The following is an 18,254-nucleotide window of genomic DNA, read 5'->3' as shown; positions in this document are numbered from 1 at the left end:
AAAAAACTGATTATGTGTAGTTTCATTCATTTAGACTCAACTCTGCTTAGATCAGCTGGTTGTTTTGTTTATCGTCAGGTATCTGGTGTGGTGGATGAGCCAAAACATCAGCCTACTGAAGTACACCAACACTAAAGACAATATGTCAACCGCACTCATAAGCCATCAGGTACATGTTAAAAATGGATTTTGTTCTCACCAGAAACTTCTTTTAAATCCACTTAATAAGCCTGAATCATCGAGTCACCGATTTTACGAACGGAAGCAATTATGCGGTGACTATGAGAGAAACTGTCTAGCAATGAAGTGTTGAGCATGAACAGTAATTTCAAGGACATCGGTTAAGAGCTGACACCAATGCAGCACTTGTTCCTGAAAGCCATTAATTATCATAATCATTTCCTGGGACAACAATCCCCAGATGTCATCATGATGCCCCTGTGGTCCCCTGCCTGTCAGCTGGCACAAGTGAACTTCTTTGAGAAGAAGAAAACTTAAAATGACACGGCAACTGAATACATCAACTACTGCATGGAAATGGGTGACAAAATTTACAGATGAAGCTACTGTACACTGATAGCATCATTGCTTACTCTGATTTTTAGGAGGAAAAAAACCTAATTATTTCTCTTATTCTGTTCTCAATCACTACAGCACCCTAATAGCATGCCTAAAATTAGGTTATGCTGTGAAGCATGCGGGTGTCCGAGACATGAATGGAATCACTCTCCGATCGTGATGCAATATTTTCATCACACTCTGTCTGAATTAGAAACTAACAGTATGTTGCAGTAGTATTACGACCACAATCTAGCATAAACCATTACCAAGAAGCTTGTCAGCCTTTACTGGAATTTAGATTGAATATATTAATTTGCACAAACTGCTTTGTGTAAAGTACAAAAAACAGATTACAGAGTAATTAAAGGAGAAAATCAACACATTTGAATGTACTGCATTAGCCTGATTACTATACAACAGTGATTGGAGAATAGATTTCTATGATCCCTTCATATGTGTAATATAATCCCATAAGTGTATTTCGACACTGACAAATAAACAGCCATCTCCAGTTGAAATGCAACCATTTATCTTGTTATTGTTAATCCCACAACCTGGAAAAGGAAATCCGGTTTCCCCTTGACATGGGCAGAAATTAATTCACTGCCCAAAGTGTGGAATAATCACATTACCACAGTGCATGAAGATTCACTGATTGTGGGCCTCCAGGTTGGATTTCTGGGGAGATCTGATGGATGTCACTGTGTGTAAAGGGATGCAACAGCATAAAAGTGAAGCTGGGTGCTGTCTCTCTGTAAAATTGTGATCCAGTTCAGTGCAACCAATGCAAACAGAAACAAGGAAAACCTGTGGGGTTATTTAAAACATGTTATTAATTTGCAGAAGCAGCAGCACTAACAACAGTGACAGTCAGAGGCTACTGATTATTTAAACCATGGTCTCATCTGTTTACTGCAGTGTAATTAATCCGAAAACAATACAATGAGCTGTGCATTAATTACCGATGTTTCCGTCACTAATAAAAGTTACTGCAAGTCAGTGTACTTTATGAGAGGATTCAAACTGCACTAAAGGAAATGTGAAACTGCATTTGCTATTGTATCAATGTGGACTTTTCCAGCTGGAGTAATTTACCAATCATACCCATCTTGTATTATAAAACAAACTCAATTCCTTAAAAACGCCGCCCGCTTTGAGAGCCCAAAATGTCAGAGGTATATTATGATCTCAAAGCCCCGACTCACTCTCTAAAACAAAGGCTCACTTCTGCTCTTGGAGACAGAAAGACAGACTCTGCATAATCAAAAGAATGAATTTCTCCTCCATCGCTCACTCTCCACCCCCTTTACTGCATGTACCCACCAGTGCCTCAAAGGGGGGTCCATCCATGCCTCCACCCAGTTAAACTTTAATGTGACTGACAGTATAATCAGCACCCATTTCATCCTTCATTTTCACTGCATTGTTTCAGCCTCTGTTCCACCCTACAAAGCAAAAGAGGGAGAGGGGGACTCTCTACTCTCCCAGTGCCTGCCTGCCCGTTGGAGCTGATAAAGGTGAATAATGTGCCGACAGAGCCTGCGTATTAATCCCCATTAAAATGCAGCTGGCTTTCTGAGCTCTCCATGGGGTAATATTAACTTAAAGGCTTCATTCTGTCCTTTAGAGTTTGAAAATTAAGTTCCTGCTTCGAACCCTACACCCTCCCCTCCTCTTCACCTTAACCGAAAAGTCTCCCGCCGTGGCAGAAATGAGGAGTGATAGGAGTGACGTCTGTTACCCTGTCAAATGTCTGGAGAGGAGGTTTTAAGTAACCATTGTCCCAGTCCCATTTAGCATCCCTGCAACACTCATAACTGTCTTTTTAGGACCCCATAAACAGTTGGCTGCCTGGAGGATGGCTTTGATAGGTCAGTGAGAGCCTGTTAAATAACGGTGGCAGTGGTGTCCTCCTACTGCCAGCTGGTTAGATAAGAAGAGAGGAAGACAGGAAAGAGCATCAACATATACAATGTAATTAGAAAGCATGTTGCTTGAGATCAGAGATGTTGAGGTTATTTAAATAAAACATTAAACAATTCTGCATACATTGAAATGCATAATTCCCAAGTATTGTCCTAAAACTGCCAAACCAGGCAGATAAAAGTAAGACAAAATGCCCATTTTGCAGTATAATGCTATATTTATTTATAGCGTTTTTATTATCAGCAAAGACTTCAACATGGTCTGTGAGTAAAGCCGTCAATACAATGGGCCCATCTCACAGCAGACTTTTTGACTGGTGTTTTAGAAAAGGCACAGACGGAAGTAATAACAGTAATTAGGACTCCATTCTATTTAGGTGGGCCAGTAAGTCAATGTGAACACCAGGGCTGTGAAACTGAAACAACTGAATAAAATGATGCCAAAGCTGCAGTTGTGTTTAGTACTGGTAGGGTTTGCAGGGTTTCCCCCTTTATTTAGTTTTTAATACTTAATTGTAAAAGTATTACTTGAGAGATTACAGAACTAGGGTGTTTAAGAATGAGGCTCTCTTTGATTTGTACTTAGGATTTGGAATAATTACAAGGTGTTTTTTAATCTTAGATTCTTCTGTGGATTTTTTCATGTCGTTTTCAAACCACAAGAGCAAGTTTTTGCATGAATGAAGCCCAGTGGTGGGCCCATTTGACAAACACTCTTTAAATGACCGTAACTCTGTTACAAACTGTGCTAGAGAAAAAAAATTCAAGTGGTTTTGGGGAGAGGAGAACAAAAGCTTTACAGGGATCTGTATCATGGTAGCAAAAGAAGATTCAGGTACTACGGTCTGAACGCAGACAGAAAAATCAGCTCTGGCTAGATTTTACATTAATGTAACTCCTCAACCATTTTGGGCTAGAGAGAAAATTCACATAGTTTCTAAAAGATGGGATTCAATTTACAATTTTACAGCCAAAACCACAAAATAAGTGCAGGTGGCCTGTGTGATACTTTCGTGATAATGAGCTATCATTATAGACATAAGCCTGACACTCCAGTTTGCATTGCCCTAAGCAGCAGTACATAAGAAGAACTTTAACACAAAGTCAAACATGTTTGGTTATTTCTCCAGCTTTCTTTTGTGGAGAAATTTTAATGCAAACGCTCCATAAACACATTAAGTAGATTGGTTAAGTGTTTTCCCTTTATACCAGCGCAGTAACGGCTACAACCAAACCCCTATCCAACGCTGGCACAGCACTGTGCAGATAGCCAGGGAGTTCCTCCACAGAGGAATTTTTGGCGAGGCTTAATTAAAGGCCAACACCACAAGAAAATCCACTGGTGAAATGATAAGAAATGAGAATAAAAACATAAGAATTAAAATCCTCTCCAAAAAGTGCCTCAGAGCAATTTAGCAAACTGCTGAACAAGTAGAACATAAACACTGATATGTTTTTGACTTCCAGGAGTGAGCTCTCCTCTCACCCTCGGCAGCTGTATTTTACAAATGAGGCAGGTGCTGGATAAGCCAGCTAAGCTGCAATGTATGACTGAACACCCTGCTATAAAAGCTGGCGCTAATGGGATCTCAGTTTTAATGTCCAAAGCCAGGCTACTCTGCGGGTGGTTTTAAAAGTAGCATTTAATGTCATTTTTAACATTTTACCAGTGTAACCAGCAGATGTATGGATAAAGGACATCTGGGCCAAGACTGTCCATTTCCCTGTGTGTCAGTCACTGATTACAATATGAATATAGATACACTTATTTAAAAAAAAAAAAAAAAAAAAAGCTAAATTACTGCAGCGTGACAGCTGATGCTTTCAAAATTACAGCTGCCAAATGTGCTCCTCTTATCCCTCCACATGGACTTCCTTCCACAGGCTGCTCAAATGTGACTGGTCAATACGACTCTAAAGCCCAAAGCATCTCACTCCTTGCCCTACAGATTCTGCATATTTATAAGGAAACCTGTTTAACTTCGTGTGTGTGTAGCCCACAGGAAAAGGTTTTAGACCTGGAAATGCAAAACCAGCTTCCTCGAGCTGTCTTTCAGCCCCTCACTATTATGTGACCGAACCTTTTTGAGTTTAGTTCATCAATAACAGTTTTTCCTTATAAGCACAGGAAGTGAAATACTGTCTGAATGCTTTTGTTTCCTTTGTGCATAGAGACAAACTCCATGTATTGCACATAGATCAATGGTACATAGTTAAATTCCACCCAAGAGTGATAACTAGCATATAACTGGGAGAGTGTGTCTATTTAAAGCAAGTCTCTCTTCTCACCTCGATATCTTTTCCCTCACTCTAAGAAACATTCGATACTAAGGTTAATCCTCACTGATCAAAACAGAGAATAAGAGTAAAAGGAGAACATGGGTACTGGAAAAGAATGGGGAACAAAAGGAAACATCTTGTGTCAAAGAAAGATGGCAGAATGGTATCACTTCACTGCCTCTTATCCACCTTAGACAAGATTTCTAGATTTCAGATGAAATCCTCATGTCAAAGCGCTGACTATAAAAGTCAACAAAGAATATAATGCTGAGAAATTGTTCTACTTTTTGTTTTTTCACCCTAGTTGAAATATGTTTGACGTTTTCACTTTTCCACAGATTTCTGACAGGCGTTAAGACCGTTCATGAATCATCTACAGCCAACACTTCCTCCTCGGGATAATAAACATTCATCAAAACATAGTCCAGAACAACTGGCCTTGATTGTGTGAGTTTTTCAAGTTTTCCGTCATTACTTCTGCAGAACAAACAGGTGCTGCTGGTGTCACTTCAGACAGCTTCTACTATAAAATTCAGCATCCATCCTCATCTTTTTAGCATGAGTGACTGCACACGTTAAGTGCTTCAAGCTGCTCTTTCATCTGCTGCTCCATTTTAGCACAACCAAGTGACCAAAAAACAAAAATATATAATTTTATATATTGTGGCAAAGTGGCATTATCAAAGTTTTTCACTAACTCAGTGCATATGCGCCACACTGTTGATGGTAAGGACCACTGTGTTTGTCAGAGGAAAAGCTGCGGGAAAGTTGTTTATTGTGAGTGCTAAACAATGACGTCCATGCTGCGGTTGGGAGAGGAGAAGGTGAGATGTAGCTCAAAAGTCCCGCTTTGTTTTCTATTAAACGATGCAAGAGGGGGCAATAAGCGTGCTTTGAATGTGTGCTTGTGTGTATTCAGGGGATGTGTTAAGTGTGCAGCACGTGTATGATTTTAATGGCGTGTGCTCTACAGGCGGAAGCACTTGCTCTGTCACTTAACGCATGTGAGTGAAAGAGATAGGCAGGAAAGCGTGCTGAAGTGGTGAATAAACAAACTTAAATGGATTTTAATTGAAATTAGCTCCTCACCTTGTGCCAGCCTCTCTAGTCTTTTGCCATGCTCAGGAGGGACACTGTACCTGTGGAGACAAGAGGAAAAGATGACAAAAAGTCAGACACCTCTGACTTGTGTTGAACTTTTTTTAACCTAATTTTCACCTTCTCTTTCTTCCAATTATCTTAAAAGAAATCAAGATGTACAGAATATTTTTACATCTCTAGTGTGAACACTTTGCTTGTACTAACAGCTTAAAAGGAATCTGCAGTTTTGCTGAGGTGAATCTGCAACTTCAGGAGGTCTTCTCATAAAGCAGATGTGTGGATAAAGCTGGGTTGCATTCTTAGCATTAAATATATCACAGAAACATTATTTTCATTGATGATTTAATTCATTCATCAATTGCTTAAGATGAACACAAAGCATATTTAACAGGTATTTATACTATAGTATACAAAGTCAATGCATGTGTTAAAATGTCAAACAGCAAGCATGTGGCCATGTGACAATTTGACTTGAGATTCACCGTAGTATTAAAAGCAAACAGATGAGCACACAGGGTAAGATGCTAGAGGGAAACAACAAAACACACAACCTGTTACGGTTTTAATACGATTTAGAGTCAGAGCTGTCAGAAACACACCACGGAGGCTCATGGTTATATGTGCATTACTCTAGTGATTGACTTGGTGCAATTAAGAAGAAAACTTTGAACAAAAAATGTCAATATCTAAACACTGTAGCAGCGAAAGAAAACAATTATCATTAAAAATATTTATAGTGAGACTGGGAGGGAAGGAGAGGTTAGTGGAAAAGATCAAATGAGCGGTGAAGGGCAGGACCAGGAGATATTAGTGTTTTGGGAGTGCTAGGTTATTTCTGACCTCTCAGCAATTACTGGTTTGATGAAACTGCCCATGACATAACCGTCACTATTCCTCCCTAAAACAAATTCTTGTTTTTGTAACTGACATATCTGTGCATTTGGCAAAAGCCCTTCTTTTTGTTTCTTTGTTTTTCTTAAATCACCTCAATATTTTACATCCTTTTGTAACAGTAACCCTTTGGCCTTGGTGTTTGTGCTAGAGCGAGGTATTACTATTGGCAGTGTTCGTGCTGATAATACATGAGGTAGGCACTGCAAAGTACGTGGCATTACACCAATTGTCATATGCTAAACTTAGAAAGCAAATTTCTTTCTAAAACAGAGTGGGAGGAAGGGAGCAGAGCTAAACTATAATCTGCTCATTTGTGAAGTTATTACATACTCTTTATTACAGCAATTAAATCCTCGGTATTGTTTAACCCTCCATAGACCTTGAGAAATGAAGATGGGTGGGGGGAGGAGAAAAAAAAAAAGCCTACATCTCTGCTTTCTTACAGAAGCCTTAACAACAAGAGAGATGTTTGAAACAAACTGAGAAAGAAGTAACAAAGAGAGAGACGGTGAGAGGCCATCGCACCTAATGAGAGACAAGAATGGACAAGAGAATAAGACTCACAGAGAGGAAGGAATGAAAATAATTAATAAAAGGAAGCATAAAGAGAAAGTCCATTCCAGTCAGAGACGCCATGAAACATGGCGCCACACTGCCACCTGTAGACAAAAGATTAGACCGTAGCTGGAGCTGCAGCCTCCTTCAGTGTTTTATTGTAAACACTAAAAGCTATGCATAGATTTTAGCTCCAACCTGACATTGGGTTATGGGCTAATGTTGTCACAAAGCTCTGCAGGCATTCTTATGAGTTATGACCAGATATATCACTCGGGTTTTGGGTCATATAGCGAGCACGGTATACACACGGTATACACACGGATACAACTGAGTGCAGCATTGTAACGCAGTTTAGCTGCAGCTCCAAAAAAAAAAAAAAAAAAAAAAGGAGAAATAAAAGAAACAAACAAACTGTAAAACGAACAGCAAAACGAAAACAAAATGAGCTTCGAGTAATTCCAGCATCTGTGTTCAGCTAGGCTAAATACATCCCCACACCTCTCAGCTGAAGATTAAATTGATATCGATCTTTTCCTCCAACTCAGGAACACAGAAAACAACTACATCTAAACCGAAGTTTTGGAGTCCACCTCTAAAAGCTGTTTGGGTTTTTTTGTTTTTTTTTTTCTGCGTGAGGTAAAATCACATCAGAGCTTTCTGTGCAAATATGTACATTTTTCAGAGAACTCCATCCCAGAGACAAACTAAACAAATCAAACGATCAGCGTGAGTCCTCCTGTTCCCCTCCGTCCGAAGGCTGAGGTTTCCATGGCAACAACACGTATGTCACTCTGCTGGCACGGTGAGAAACGCACAAAACAACGCACGGCAAATGAAGGCTTGAACTTTTACACCTCTCTGGGGAAGAGTGTTATTTACCCAAGGTGGGACACCTTTCCAGGCAGGTAGAGATAGAGGGGGGAGCCTTGACAGCACGAGAAGTGCCAATGCATGTGTTAGTGCGCCACTGCAGACATGTTGCACACACACTTCTTTAAAAATCTGTAAACAACTATGGCACCGTTAAAAAGGAACTTTCAGCTACTAAAAACATCAAGTCAACGCTGAGAACACCCCACTCAACATCCGAACTGCAGCTGCATTTCAACTTCTATGCAGATTTTCAGCTCCCCGTTCCTCTCCTCTGGGAACTGTCAAACGACAATGCTTCAAAACCATCGGACTACAGAGGAGGTTGAAAACTGATGGATTCATAATGAACTCCACCCTTCCTGGGAAGTTGCAGCTGGGCTACACTTCAAAATATCCCTTTCAATTCTCTTTCGTCAGCCTTTCCCTATCTTCTAGTTGCATGCTCAGAGGCTAATCTTTTAACTGACAGCATATCTATTGTTGTGTGTTGGGGTAGATGGATGATTGACAGGGTTTCAGCACTGAAAAGAGAAAAGAGAATGATGGAGGGATAAAGATGGGAAGAAAGTGACTGGCAGCTAAGGGTGAGATCTTCCACACATCCACTAGAATGTGTGCGATTGGCACTAGTAGTTTTGGTAGGGTCTGACTTTGATGGGAGCAGAGTTGCATGGGGAAACGGAGTTAATTTCACAATCGGCTGCACTATGAGAGGAGAGGAAGTGAAAGACAAAGAGAGTGTGTGTTTTAAAGGACCGTGCTCTGTTTAACAGCCTGTAATTACCCCACCACACACAAGTATAAAAGTGAAAATGATTCAGTTTCAGTGGGGGGAGAGTGCGGGTGGGTGGGCTTGGTGAGAATTAGACAAGAGAATTCAACAAAAGCATAAAAAGTCTGGGAGAAGAAAAAGAGAGAGGAAATAAAACTCGTACATCTGTTTAGTTGGGCATCAATTAGTCAGACTGATGTTAAAATAATGTTGTTTTTTGTTTTTTTTAAATTACAAGATTCTCGATTACCCAATTTGATAATGGTTAAAAAAAATAAAAAATAAAACAGAATCCGTCACAGCACGAAGGTCCTGGGTTTGAATCCACCATCCGACTCTGTGGAGTTTGCATATTCTCCCCGTGCCTATGTATGTTCTCTCTGGGTACTCCAGCTTCCTCCACAGTCCAAAGACATTTAGGTTAGGTCAACTGGTAGTTCCAAATTGGCTATAGGTGTGAATGTGAGTGTGAAAGGTTGCCTGTCTCTCTGTATTAGCTCTGTAATAGACTGTAACCTTTTTGGCCTATGACAGGTGGAATAGACCCCAACCAGATGCTGGATTCATAATGAACAGTTACAGAAAGCGTTTTTAAAAAGACCACAAAAGGAAGAAGCAGTCTTTTTAAAAACAAAACAAAACAAAAAACTTCTTTCTGCTAAAATATGTCTTGTACATTAAAACCAGTTCATTTCTGTTATAGTGAGCAAAACTGGTCTCACATTGGCTATGATTTGCATACCTCTCTGGCTACACAAAGAACATTACTGAAATTTAATAAATTCAGATAGGGAGACGACAACAGTAATAACACTGCCCTCAAGTGGCTGTAAAAGGATTTATACGACTTTGGTGTGTTAAAAAAAAAAAAAAAAAAAAAAAAAAAAAAAAAATCTATGAAACAGCCCTAAATATGTAACCAACAATTGTTTCTATAATAATCTTTAAACACGGATACAAGAGAAAGACAGAAACACCACACCTTCTTAGCAATTTAATAAACACCGTGGAGGTGTATTCAAACAAAGGAATACTGCATACACAGACCTCCATAAGCAATGCAGCAGTGCCAGAGGTCCAGAACATGTAACACCAGACTGAACACTGCAGCTCGATGAATGTAATTTCATCTGTCAGACCACACGCACTTTGACACTGAGTCGTAGTGAAATATACTCATGCTCACTCGGAGGTCTGAAAACAAGACAGATGATTTTAATGAGGTGACATCACAGAGAGGGGGAGCTATAACACATAGACACATGGTATACCACTTCAGGAGGCAAGCAAGAGAGGGGAAAAGGTGGCGGGGAAGCATACTGTGAAAAGAAGGAAGACAGGTGAGAAAGAAAACAGAGAAGGAAATCTTTAAAACAACAATAAAAACCCACAAACACACACATACACAGAAGCAATACTGTATTTCTGAAAGCTGAGATGACACTGCTCCCCTCCTGCAGTGATATGGATGGAAAACAAGGTGGAGGGAAACACACACACACACACACACACACACACACACACACACACACACACACACACACACACACACAAAAGACAATCAAGGAGCAGAAAAGGTAAGAAGAAAAACATTTTCCCCTCAGGAACCATGTGACAGAAGGAAATACAGACAGCAGGCAAGAAAAGTATAAATCTGAATCACAGCACTACCTCTCCTGTACAACAGGCTCTATAAAGAGTTTAAGCAACTCCCAAATGTCAAGGTACAATGAGACAAAAATTTATATCTTTGTTTTTAATTTACCATTCTTCAAAGTACCGCATCAGACTAGAAATTGAAAAATAAATCATGTGAATAAGATAAAGTGACAACTAGCAATTATAAAGAGAAATAACTTTTGTGCCTGCTGTTGACACAAAATGTAACAAATAACATTTTTTACCCGGCATTGAACAGAAAGAAACACTACTTTGTTATTGTTTGGCATTACCAATCAGTCAAGCTTCAGTTTCAATTTGTATTTGCTTGAGTCCAAACCACATAATTAGTCAATTTCATCGAGATGAATGATTTGGCAAAAAAAATGTTTAAATGAAAACATAGTTTAATTAATTTCAGTTTTACTTATATAGCAACAAATCAAAACAGCAGTCACCTTAAGGAACATAAAGACCCAACACTGTAATTGGCGACAGTGGGAAGGAAAAACTTCATTTTTACAGGAAGAAACATCCAGCAGAACCGGGCTCAGAGAGGGGCAGCCATCTGCCGGGACCAGTTAGGGGTCGTGGCTAATGGTTTGCAACGAGCGCAGTAGCAGTTGTGATTAACTTTACACACAGCTAACCTGATACCAGAACCAAAGAGGAAGAGGGAGGAAGGACAGCTAAAAAACTAAACTACGCTATATATTCTAATCACTCCCCAGCATCAGTTTTTACTGCTATGTTCTGCTTTGGAGACTTAGTACATAGACATCAGTTTGGACCCAAAATCAGGTCAGATAAAGGCAGACAAGTTGTGTCTCTAAAGAATGATTAAGGAGTGAAACGAGTTGAAAATTTTGCCAATCATTACTGTCCACACTTATAATAAACAGGATGTAGTGAAGACTTTGACACAAATTTCAAGTTATAAGGCATCCATGTGTAAATATAGACACATTTGAGCTATCCAGGACAAGCATTGCATTTACATAATCAGGTGAAAATTAGCGTGCAAATGACTGCAAATCTGCAAAGCACCCTCTCACTCTGTCCTTCGCAAAGCTCACTGCAAACAATTCAGGCATTCAGGTAGCAGAATCCAACTTTCAGCCTATGCTGTCACTGTTGTCACTTTAAATAAGAACAAGCTGTCGCTATACAATGTTCATTTCGTGACAAGCCTTAAACGAAACTCGCTGTTTCACCGCCTTTTAGAAAGCCGGTGGAAAAATGGGCTTTGACAAGACTTTGGCTGAGCACATTCTGCACTTAAAGATCATTCATGGGGTGAGAGAAGCATCACTCTGTAATGTGGCGGTACACTCACGAAGAAGTAAAGTGATTCTGTAGTCCCCACACAAACTGTAAGAAATTATACACACACTTTGAACTCTAAATACTGTTTAGTAAGCATCACTTTATGGTGATGCTGAATAGTAATCTTAATTGCCCCTTGGGGATAAATAAAGTATTTCTGATTCTGATCACTGTCATACATTTTGTTTTGTGGATTAAATGTTCTATTTTTATCCAGCATTTCCAGTTATCTGTATTTTTATTATTATTAATTTATGTTTAACCATTTCCTGATAAAAATACACAAATGTTCTCAGTCCCTGCTTCCATCACAGTGTGATCCTGGCTACAGAACTATTAGCACATTCACAGCCTGCAGCAGCTTAACTGAGGTAGAGGAGCTGTGGTTTGGAGGCAAGTTTCCCCAGTTACACTGAAACAGTGCACTCAGTGACATACAGCCAAGGCTAACTGGCTGGCAGTGAAGCCATCTGAAACAGCAGTAGCTTCAAATGCAAACTTCTGCATGACAAATGTGTCCCTCTCATCCTGCATTAAGTGAAACAGACACACAAGCCATTGTTTTCGATGGCCAATAAAACTGCTGCAATATTAAAGATTAAAAAAACAAAAAAGAATGACAGATGGTACAAACAGTTAACCGCTGATGGGGTCACTTATTACGGCAGCTTGTTTTAATTTCCACTTTTCTTTAAAAAAATAATAAAAAATTATTATAATTGTGCTTTTTATGTTCTTTTCTGCTTAAGATTAAATGAGAATTGATCCTAAAAATACTATAATATGACTTCTTTTTTCAAAACCAAAGTCACCGTCCTGTGCTAGCCATGAGAAAGAATACAGCTTTAAGACACTTCAACAAATGGCTTCATCTTTTTGATCTGGGACCTTATCCATTTATATGTATGTATGTATGTATGTATGTATGTATGTATGTATGTATGTACACCCATTTTAATTAGAATATAAACTTGGAACTTCAAGTGGCAATTTGTGTCACATTCATAGAAGGTCAGGAAAACAAAGTGACTCACCAGGACTTGGACTGCCCGAAGTGCAAGTAATTGATGCTGTAGAGGTCCATGTCTTCAGTGTGCCAAGCAAAGGTTGTCTTCCACATGCCAAAATACAAGTATGGAGTGTTGACACCCTCAATGACGATCCCACATTCCTGCTCCACCATATCCAGCAGTGTGTTTAGATGGCCGATGTTCCATTCTTCAATGTTCTGGAGAGCATGCAATTATGAATATCAAGTACAAGGGAACCTGCACGCTACACTTTCATCAGTCCATCAATCTCCATCAATGACCACCAGATGGTGCTGTAGTCATATTACTCACTGAGCACGATTTTGAAAGTTACAACAGCAGCAAAAATCTTGAAATATAAAAGTTGTAAACTCCTAAAGCAGCTTTCTATCACAATTACATGGTGCATTTTAATTAAGTTCTAATAATAATAATAATAATACTACTAATGGTGAAAAAACAACCCTGAAAATTGCCCATTGATGGAAAATAAACTACTATAAACCTATTAGGCCAGAAGTGGTTTATTTTTATTTAAAAACAAACAAACAAACAAACAAAAACAAATTCAAGAATATTTTAAAAACTTAATAAAAATTGTCATTATCCAGACAAACTTCACCCACCTCATCATAGATGGAGCCGCTCACATCAGCACCATAAAGAGGTGACACAAACGTCAGGTTCTTCCAATACTTCCTCTCGAGGTCATCAAAGTCTTTGTGTCGTGGCGTGCAGTACCTGCAAACAGAACAGGACAGGTTGTATTGTAAGCAGTTTTGTGCCCTTCAACTAAACCCTCAAACAAGCACTGTGCAAACATTTACAATCAGCAAATAGACTGTAATAAAATAATTTAAGTCCAATGTATATAAGAGTTTGAGCTTTTGTAGTAGTTCTGCTACAGTGCCAAGGTTTTCATTTGTTACAGTATTCTTCTGCCTTAATAGTTATAGCATCTACACGACAATTTATAAAGAAAATGTTTATAAAATTTAAAAAAACAACAACACAGCAACATAATATAGTTTGAACTGGCTTTTTACCGTCACTAGCACCACAGCTACCACTACCCACCATGACCCATTTCACTTATTTTAAGACAGTATTATTTTCAAACTCATGGTTATCAGGACAAACAAAACCTTCAGCTTTTTAAAATACTGTGCACTGGTGTTAAACAGTATTAGTTTAAAACAGAAAACCTGTCTGTTCTTTCTGGCACCCTGATGCCAATTGTAGGTACAAATAACACAATTCCTGATTTAGTGTGAAATATTAGAATGCACTTTTATTGTTTATTTATGTTCTCCATCATCGTAGTTGCACTATATTTAGTAACATTCATGTTTTAAACCATGCTGAGTAAGAGCAATAATTGCACCATCAAAGCTTACAAGGACACTATCGTGCAAAACATCACGTCAGATACTGCATTTGTATGCAATCATTTACGAATGAAGCCCCTGAGGTTGGGACCGACTTACTTCTTGCTATTGGCCAGCTTGCGGTATTCACCCACAGTCATAGATTTCTTCTGAATGTTGTACTGGGTGAACAGACCCGACTGACCCGTCACCACTTGGCTGATGGGAGCTGGAATCACCATGTCCTCGATTGTGTCATAGGACTTGCGTGGCTTCCATCCCGCAGGGGGAATCACCTGGAGAAAAAAAAAAAGACGCTTAACCTTTACAAGGTCAGCAGATTCAAAATCTATTCAAATTCAAAGTATGCAGATTAAACCTTTGGAAATTTAGATGGTGGATTCTGCTGATATCAGCTTAAAACTATAAATGGTTCTTACAAGCATTTTCTAACATGCTTTGATCATTTTAAACATTAGTAATGATGTTAGATTGAACCTTGGCTATGCAAAAACAGGTAGGAAACTAAAAGAGATGCACAGGATTCAAAATGTTACAGCAATACTTCACTAAAACAAAACAAAAAACATCTAGTAAGAAGACTGAAGTGGATATGTGGGTACATATATGTGTGTGTGCCTGTGTCCTGAAATCACCTTTGCCAGGCCAGCGCGATGAGCTCCTTGACTCTCCATGTAGGCGATGTATTTGGCAAAGTCTTTGAACTCCTCCATTGTGGGCCTGAAAGTCATGATCTTGCAGCTGGGGTTCTTGGCAGCAGCTGGCGGCAGGGGGGCCGGCAAAGGTACGGGAGACACCTCCGCACCTGGAACAAGTTCTGGGGCCACATTTGGGTCTGCAGGCTGAACTGGATTGAGGTGTGGAGCAGCATTGTGTTCAGAGATTACCACTTTATTCAGGTTTTCAGCTATTGCTGGCTCCAGAGTGGGAATCTGGTTTTGGGCTTCATTTGAGCTGAGAGTAGGGGGAGACACTGGGTCAGGAGGAGTGGAAGAGGCTGGGGCGGGGTGAGGACCCAACACATCTTCCATGGGCATGTCGGTAGCCATTGGCTCTTGGAAAGATTGCAGGTAAACCTGAGGAGGAAATCAGTGGTGTTCAGGGCACACACAGTCTGCCTCAAATACATTCAAATTACTGAGAACTTTGCAAAGGAAAATTAGACAAAACTGCAAGTGAAAGAAAAGGAATCTATGTTTTAAAAATATTTTTCTAAAAAGGAAAAATCCAACTTTCTGACTACAATGTGTGATTATTTTTGTACATTTAAATAAAAACAAAAAATTAAATACTGAAAAAAATATGGAAAATTAAAAGATTGAGTTGTTTGGTCTTGTTTATTTTTAAAATCAATCTTAGTGCAATCTACACAGCTGTTAACACAAAAAAAGCAGACCGGTCCACTTCCTTCACCAAATAGGGGTGTCCTTGATCATAACATTACTGAAGGCACTTCCTAACCTACATTTTAGAAGTGTCACTTCTGCATCTTGTCAAATTTTGTGTCAAACAAATTCAATGGCTCTCATTCTCTTAAGGCTTACCACAGACTTTTTAAAATCCAAATGTGAACATAAACACCAGAAAGTAGCAAGCACTAAAATTTCATTCAAAAAACTCACTCTAAACCATCTTCTCTCATCAGCACTTTCACTTTATATCAGTGTTTTTGAATATTCAGAAGCATTTTTAATTACCACTGTTTACATTTTCAAGCTAAGTTTTAATACCATGATTTAGGGTTGTTGTTTTTTTTGTTCTGTGTAAGACAAAACCTACAGCCTTCAGTTTAGCTAATTAACTTAATGTTATAACCATTTTAAAACATCATTTAAAAGCTTTACCTATTAAGCTGCCAGCAGTCCACTTAGATTCACTTGTTTTAATAAGATAAAAATCATTCACTGCCCTCTCATCAGCAGCAGTGGATAAATAGACAGAGCCTAAAGTACCTAAGCAGTTTGTATTGGTGGACAGTACCTCCCCCAACCACCTCTCCAATTTGCAAGTCGCTGCCGCAGGGCTAGACAACATTAACGGGTGAGACTTTGGATAAACTGACGGGACATTGTGACTTTTGTTGGACTAACTAAACCTTTAAGTAATATTTTCATTGGTTGGTTGAGCCTTCATTATGCAATACCATCACTGCCTCATGGCAGAAAATTGTATCCAGCCAGTAATTGTGCAAGTGTGACGTTTTAGGATCAAAATAAAGAAATACAAATAAGGATTTGAGTTTTTGCATTTAGAATAACAATAACCTGATCCTAATTGATCCATCACTTATGTGACTCCGTATTCATTAATCTAATCATGTTATACATATTAACATAAGACAATATCAGTGATCAATGCATCCATGTTCCTTAAAAGGTGCATAAATCAAACATTTTTCTTTTTCTCCAAACAACTACCTAATAAGGCTATCAACAAACACCCTGTTGATAGGAAGTTAATATCTGCTGGAAGATCAACTGTGGCACTGTGAACAACACGTGTGCAGTTCACTTCACAACTTTGCAGTGACTGTCCCCATCTGCGCTACAGACAGCATGTTCACTGTTCAATCACAGTTATAGAAGCGTTTTAGCTTTGTTTGGTGGGTCAAGGAACAGTAACCATTTTCAGCGCTGCACATGCACTAAAAGATACACACTGCTGCATTGCTAAATGTGCCTTGCATTATCCTCATTCACAACTTCAAACAGATCTTACGCCCACGAGGTTAAAACAGCAGTAGTGTACTTCCCACTCCGACTTTCTGACACGAGATAATGCAAATTGCGCTTCGTTTGCATGAAGCACAAAAGCCCACAGTGCATATGAAGAAATGTGCTGTAGCCTTAAGCGCAGCCAAGTTTGAAATTAACGAAAAAAAAAAAGGATAAGAGCTACTAAGTTTGCTTTGCTGAAACTGACATATAATCCTCGTAAATACAACTACTCAGTGACCGAGACATTTCATAACACATTTCAAAGCATTCATTTCTTCAAAGCCCAGAGCAACAATTTCAAACTAGTTTTACCTTTAAAATTAATTCTGACTGATTGGAAAGGGATTTATTACATCTTTCCAATGACTAACTGCTTTAGACGCCGGGACCCTCTTTCTAACTGAGACTGACCTACTAAAGTGAATGGAGGCCACATGACCCCCAGCTGGCTCATCACAACAAACAGGGGCCTTTAACTCCATTTAGGCCTAAAACTTAATTCAACTGTGCAGCAAGCAGCCCCCTCGAGAGGGTAAAACTCATAAAATATATCAGTTACCCAGGTGGGTCTTTCTCGGCTTTGTAAGTGTAAAACGGCGCTGCTCGGTTGCATAGTATCAACTTATTATTGGCAGCTACTGCTAAAGGCGACCATAGCCCTGCACAACTGCCAATAACTATTAGCATTTTAACCCACATAGTGAACAAAAGAAAGCCAGCCGAAGCTCTTTAAGGTCCGTAAATTGCACTGCCTGTATAATCGCTTAATGCAACAGCAGCACATAGGCACATATCAACCATTTCATTTTAAGGAGCTACATATCATCGTGTCCTGACGCAAATGTATTCCTAGCCAACGCTGGCTAGCTTCTGCTTAGCTACTTCCATATCTGCATTTAGAAAGGAAAAAAACAAAACAACAACGACGGAACACACTCCGTGAATAGACGAGAGTATGGTCTCTGCAATTTACTAAAATAAATATAAGTAAGGAAATATTACCTCCTGCGGCAAACTATAGCCCTGTCCCTGTTTCGTTCAGTCGTTTTAGTTTCGTTTAGAACAGATTCCCTGGATCGATTTTCCTTCTAGCATTAGCTTGCTGGGCTTGTCGTTGAGGACGCGCCTACTTTCACCAATTGCCTTCTGAGTGGTTTAAACACGTGATG

The 18,254-nt window shown here is 39.3% G+C and overlaps 1 protein-coding gene across 1 annotated transcript in view; it reads right to left on the bottom strand.

The window, feature by feature from the left end:
- kdm4b (lysine (K)-specific demethylase 4B) overlaps nt 1-18,222 on the bottom strand; it is a 43,118-nt gene extending 24,896 nt beyond the window's left edge. Inside the window, exons 1-6 of the mRNA XM_080883629.1 lie at nt 18,088-18,222; nt 15,004-15,444; nt 14,468-14,643; nt 13,607-13,721; nt 12,984-13,177; nt 5,856-5,905 (exon numbers count right to left, since the gene is read on the bottom strand). Coding sequence (XP_080739755.1) covers nt 5,856-5,905; nt 12,984-13,177; nt 13,607-13,721; nt 14,468-14,643; nt 15,004-15,417 — 949 coding nt within the window. The 5' untranslated portion in view covers nt 15,418-15,444; nt 18,088-18,222. The remainder of the gene's footprint in view (nt 1-5,855; nt 5,906-12,983; nt 13,178-13,606; nt 13,722-14,467; nt 14,644-15,003; nt 15,445-18,087) is intronic.
- Nucleotides 18,223-18,254: the final 32 nt, after the last annotated feature.

Source organism: Rhamphochromis sp. 'chilingali' (assembly GCF_963969265.1).
Source record: "Rhamphochromis sp. 'chilingali' genome assembly, chromosome: 5".
NCBI lineage: Eukaryota > Metazoa > Chordata > Actinopteri > Cichliformes > Cichlidae > Rhamphochromis > Rhamphochromis sp. 'chilingali'.
The sequence above is the reverse complement of the archived record's forward strand: the minus strand, read 5'-3'. Positions and strand labels throughout refer to the sequence as shown.